The sequence below is a fragment of the Aplysia californica genome, unplaced genomic scaffold (assembly GCF_000002075.1).
Source record: "Aplysia californica isolate F4 #8 unplaced genomic scaffold, AplCal3.0 scaffold00029, whole genome shotgun sequence".
Taxonomy (NCBI): domain Eukaryota; kingdom Metazoa; phylum Mollusca; class Gastropoda; order Aplysiida; family Aplysiidae; genus Aplysia; species Aplysia californica.
Window position 1 is genome coordinate 909,438 of NW_004797299.1, and position 5,000 is coordinate 914,437.

Consider the following 5,000-nt stretch of genomic DNA (forward strand, 5'->3'; position numbering starts at 1 on the left):
CTGTCCCTCTTCTCTTCTCCTAACTTCTCTCTCTCTACCCCTCTCTCTCTCTCTCTCTCTCTCTCTCTCTCTCTCTCTCTCTCTCTCTCTCTCTCTCTCTCTCTCTCTCTCTCTCTATCTGAGAGATGAGTAAGTGCATGCACGTATTAGCTGCTTGCTTGCCTGAGAAAGAGCCAGGCTGGCCATCAAGTACCAAAGAGCATTAACATTGCCGCCAACATTAGTACATTGCAATATTATAATATATCTATAAAAAGCACTGACAGCACTGAAAATAAAAGCAGCGTCACTACCATCGACATAACAGCAACATTAACAACATTAACAACAACAGCAACAAAAACAACAATAACAACAACATCCCTGCTTCTATCATTAATCATGATACCAGCAACAAAAACAACGACATTTTACGTACAAAATTCCTGCCTTCGTCCCCAATAACAATAACAACAACAACAACAACAACAACAACAACAACAACAACAACAACAACAACGACAACGACAACAACTGCAAAAGCAACAACAACAACAACAACAACAGCTACCACCAACACCCCACAAACACAAACCTTTTCAATACATTTACAACTGCAACGACGCCACCTCGGGCCACTGCGTCCTCGGCAAAAGCAAGACCTGCCCAGTCCACAGAACCAGAGCGGACACATCGATGACCACTTAACCCTTCTTATCCTGCTCCCGGCAGACTCCGAGGAGAACGTGAGGTACGCCACATCTCTCTCATCCACAAAGTCCCAATCGTCTTCATCGTCTTCTTCTTTCTCTTCTTCCTCTTCACTGGTCACGCATCTCTCCACACAAGAGTTGATAGAATAAAGGACACTATTTTCCTCACACGAGGAGGAGGAAGACTCCTCCGAAATGTTTGTCACTCTATCGTGTCTGGTGGCAGTCAGGAGTGAGGTGAATTCCGTTTTCTCTGCCATTATGTCCAATCCAAAGAATTAAATAAACCGTGAATGAGTTCGTTCAATTCAATGACCATAAATATATCACACTGACCCTTCCTGGTCTTCTTTATTAAGCGCCGACTATGAGACACACATCGGTGTTCATGGTTCTCCAAGTCGTAGTACTTCTCTGCTCGGAAGTTCCCAAAAAATAAAATAAAACAAACACCTGGAACGTTACATTCCAAAATACTAATCGGCAAATGTGCCTATTGAAGACAAACGTAAACCAGTGGGGAAAACTGACTTCTTAACCCACTTCGCACAAGTGTTTTGTCTACGTTTGTCTGCGTGTTCAGTCACACAGCCTTTTTCTCCGTAGCCTGGCTACCAACAGGTTCGAAGTCTCAAAAACGGTTACCTTAGACCTTAGAATTACAAAAGTTCTATCTGCCCAGTACCTAGTTTTGAGAAATTTAACGTGAAAAATGCGAGTTTTACAATATCATGTCAAGCTTTTTCGAATGCTATTTTTTGAATATCTTGATTACGACTCTAAATAATCTTACGGTTTTGATAGAGCTTATAGATCATTTCTGATGTAATGGTCTTTGTAACTCATAAAAGCAAATAATGTCAGTTTGTCCTCATATTGACTGACTTCACCAATACAATGCCAAGGAAGTATGCCAAGAAAACTGAAGTAAACGCACGGACTGACAATTTGAACTTGTACCAAACGACACACAAAAACAAATAACACAGTCGTGACTTGATGTAGCAAAGACAGTTTTCAAGACATCTGTCAGTGTGTAAAGAAGCAACTCCCGAATATGCCACTGACAGAGAAAAGACGTTTATGCTTAATATGAAAGCATAGCTACGAAGAGCAAGTGAATACTGTCACATTAAAATTGTCTCTGCCTCTGTTACATATACCGTGAAAAGGAAGTACAGACCTTTATACGAGCTAACAGAGCTGATCAAGATTGTGCCTATTATCGGCGAGCAACATTTCGGAGAAATTATAAATGTCAAGATAGATCCATTTTCTGGAAAGAAGAAAGTAAAGGAGAACTGATAACTGTATCTAGAATGGTAGGCCTGCACACAAAAAATAAGAAATGATCGGCAAAGACTCAACGCACAAAAAAGAAGCTTCCAAAAATGATGATACATGTATCAGAAATAAACACAATTGACAAAGATTCGAATAAGAGCAAAAGCTAAAGAAAAGACGACTTCTGAAAGATGTGCAACATGATAGGACAACTCGAATAAGTCAGGCGTCATGGTGAAATCAAGCTCTCTAAAAACAATAAAATCAAAGGAATTGCCATTCTCCCGCCTGTTGGCAATTCCTATTGATTTTTAGTTTTGGGCTTCTATATGATTTAGGTCCATTTAAAACACATTTCTAGTCGGACTTTTCTCAAGAATGTTAATTTGTTAAGTATTTGTAGTTTCCAGAGACACTCAAGCTTTGGAGGTCACCAAACTGGTGAACATTATTTTTTTTCTCCTGATTTTACGTCAGATACCAAGCGGTCCCCATTCCTTCAGTCGTAAGTATCTCGACTTCTATGTAAGACAAATGGGTATTCTCTAAATCAAAAGTCAGGCAAACTCAGATTATACCAATAACTCCATATTATGCCCCAAGATTGACGAGTGCCTGATTTAACCGCGCCGTGAAACATATAGTATATTGTCCATCCAAATATCAATTGTAATCACTCATGGCATCTAGCCTTCAAAACTGATTAGGTCAGATCTGATTACACCAAGCAGCCATTCCGAAAAGGCGTTGAATACGTTCGGTGCTCTTAAAACACTAGAAATGGAAAAGCTATGCGAAGAATGCATGACTCGTCACGTTGTTTAGTCATCGCGGAAGTGACCTTAGTACGCTCCCTTGATAATAAGAAAAGTTAGACTTAGACCTTATTTGGATCTAACCTGACACCCTACGCACATCGGAGGTCCCACTCTCCGTGGCGCCACTTTGAGGTCGCTGTGATGTCATGCATGATTTTGACCTATTTTCATAACCGTACGGTAAGGGGGGGGGGTACTTTTAGCTGAAATTAGACTTTGGTGTCAAGTTGCTTTGTGTTTTTCTTTCTTTCTCCCTGTCACCATAAATGAGAAAACAGTAGATCGAATGGCACGACAGCAGTTTGGGACTTAACTACAGCCAGACATGAATCCTATAATTAAAAAAGGCAAATGTTTTGTTTTTTAAAAATAAATTGTAATGTCATATGTTGTACGTCCCTATCGGCACAGTTTAGACTTTAGACTATTTAGGAGGCTGAGTAACTCGACCCTGACTGTGAGGGCCAGCCCGGTTAGAGATGGGTACAACGTCTAAGTTTAGTTTTAGTAGAGGTTTTACAGCGCTCGCAACTGCATAAGGTCATATGAGCGCCAAGGGGTGGATGTCAACAGAGAAGTCCATACAGGGAATCAGACTTACTCTGCTCACCTATCTAGCTTCAGCAGCACAAAGTCTGCTTCGACTATCAAGGCATCCCGGAAATAACGGGTCTTAAGAGTGTGACAAACATACGAAAGAAGAAGAGGAGAAATGACGATAGTTAGGATTAGGAAAGAAAAAGCAGCAGTTCCCTGTTGCAGTAACAGTTCAGGCACAGTTATGAGAATGGCATTGATGAATCAACCCATTTACAATTACAATTCTACTGTGCATAAGAACTCGAGATGTTAATCCCCCCCCCCCCCCCCCTTTGGGAATGGCCTAAAAGCACTTCAGTCAGTAGCACCGCCCTGGTGGGTGTACAACATCTAAGCAGACAGATGGAGATACTGTATATAAAAAAAGCTCCCTTCTCAGAAATCAAACTATTATAGTGCGGTCAAAATTCGTATCGCAACTTATCCTCAAATATATTCTCTTTAACGGGTAAATCAATGCCATCCATACTTTGCACTGCAGTTTGTATTCATTTGTTTGAACTAAATCATATTTTTTCCAGAACAACAGGGGCTAGATTAAAAAACGTTTCTTCACAAATTTATATAAAAAAATACTTGAAATCGGTCACACGTAAAATGGGATTGTTCACAGCACTTCCCACTTCTCACACATTTTGATTGCGCATATGGCCTACGTTACAACTCATCAATGACAGTTTTTAGTGGCAAACTTGTTAAAAGAAATCAATTTTATAGTGAACACATTGTTTGCACTAATAGTTTTCAAAACATGCGTTCATTAAGCATAATGTCCCGATTATATGACGGACTTGCTATCAAAAGCAATATTGACCCAGCTGTAAACATTTAAAAATCTGTAGAAACCACCCACTTGGATTTTCTTTTTTGAGCATTTATTAAAGGAATTTTCAAGAATACGGCTAGCAGGTGTTTACAAAAAATGTTGATCTGTTAAGACAAATTGATGCAAGTCACTGTGCAAAAATTGGAGAACCCATGATCGATAGTTGAGAAGATATATGACAATAATATGTTGTGCCATGAATTTTTGACCGCACTGTAATGTCTACTGCCGGCGACGGCGGAGCGCCTGGCCTCTACGATATAAACGCTGGAAAGTCAAGACGTAGAGTTTTTCTACCTGACTGATAAGGGAGAAAGCAGCAGTTTAACCCTATCCGTACGTTGTGTTTTACTATCGTATACATACGACGTGGGGAACTCTGGGCCACCACTTTCCAAGGAGGAAATTTACTCGTTAATCCTTTCCGTACGCTTTACATAGCAGTCTGTCAAAATGATTTTTTTGAGAAATACTGAAAGTTTCAAAGAGCTCATCGCACTAGAAGTATTCTAAAATGTGAAAAATACAACCCGGGGGTACAAAATTACCCCAGGGCGTACGCATAGGGTTAAGAAAGTTCAAAATAAGGAAATGAGTGAGTGCCTGTCGTTTAAAGCAGAAAACTGCGACATAGAATGACACATGTGCTCTGTTTTCTTATCAGTAGACCATGTATCTAAAACTGCCGTTCTAGATAAGAATAATACTCTCAGAGCCACAAATTATACTGCTGCAGGCTATTCTGTCGAGATGAAAATATTATTATTCCATTTAATACTA

At 39.9% G+C, this 5,000-nt stretch overlaps 1 protein-coding gene across 4 annotated transcripts in view; it reads right to left on the bottom strand.

Moving 5' to 3' along the window:
• Nucleotides 1-5,000, bottom strand: part of LOC101863645 — a 54,899-nt gene that overhangs the window by 46,595 nt on the left and 3,304 nt on the right. For 3 of the 4 annotated variants that reach the window (XM_035973692.1, XM_005091377.3, XM_013090889.2), the window contains exon 2: nucleotides 575-1,106. In XM_035973692.1, the coding sequence (XP_035829585.1) occupies nucleotides 575-952 (378 nt within the window). In that variant the 5' untranslated portion in view covers nucleotides 953-1,106. Of the gene's footprint in view, nucleotides 1-574; nucleotides 2,927-5,000 lie in introns of those variants that run through there. The other variant, XM_013090886.2, reaches the window with a different exon arrangement.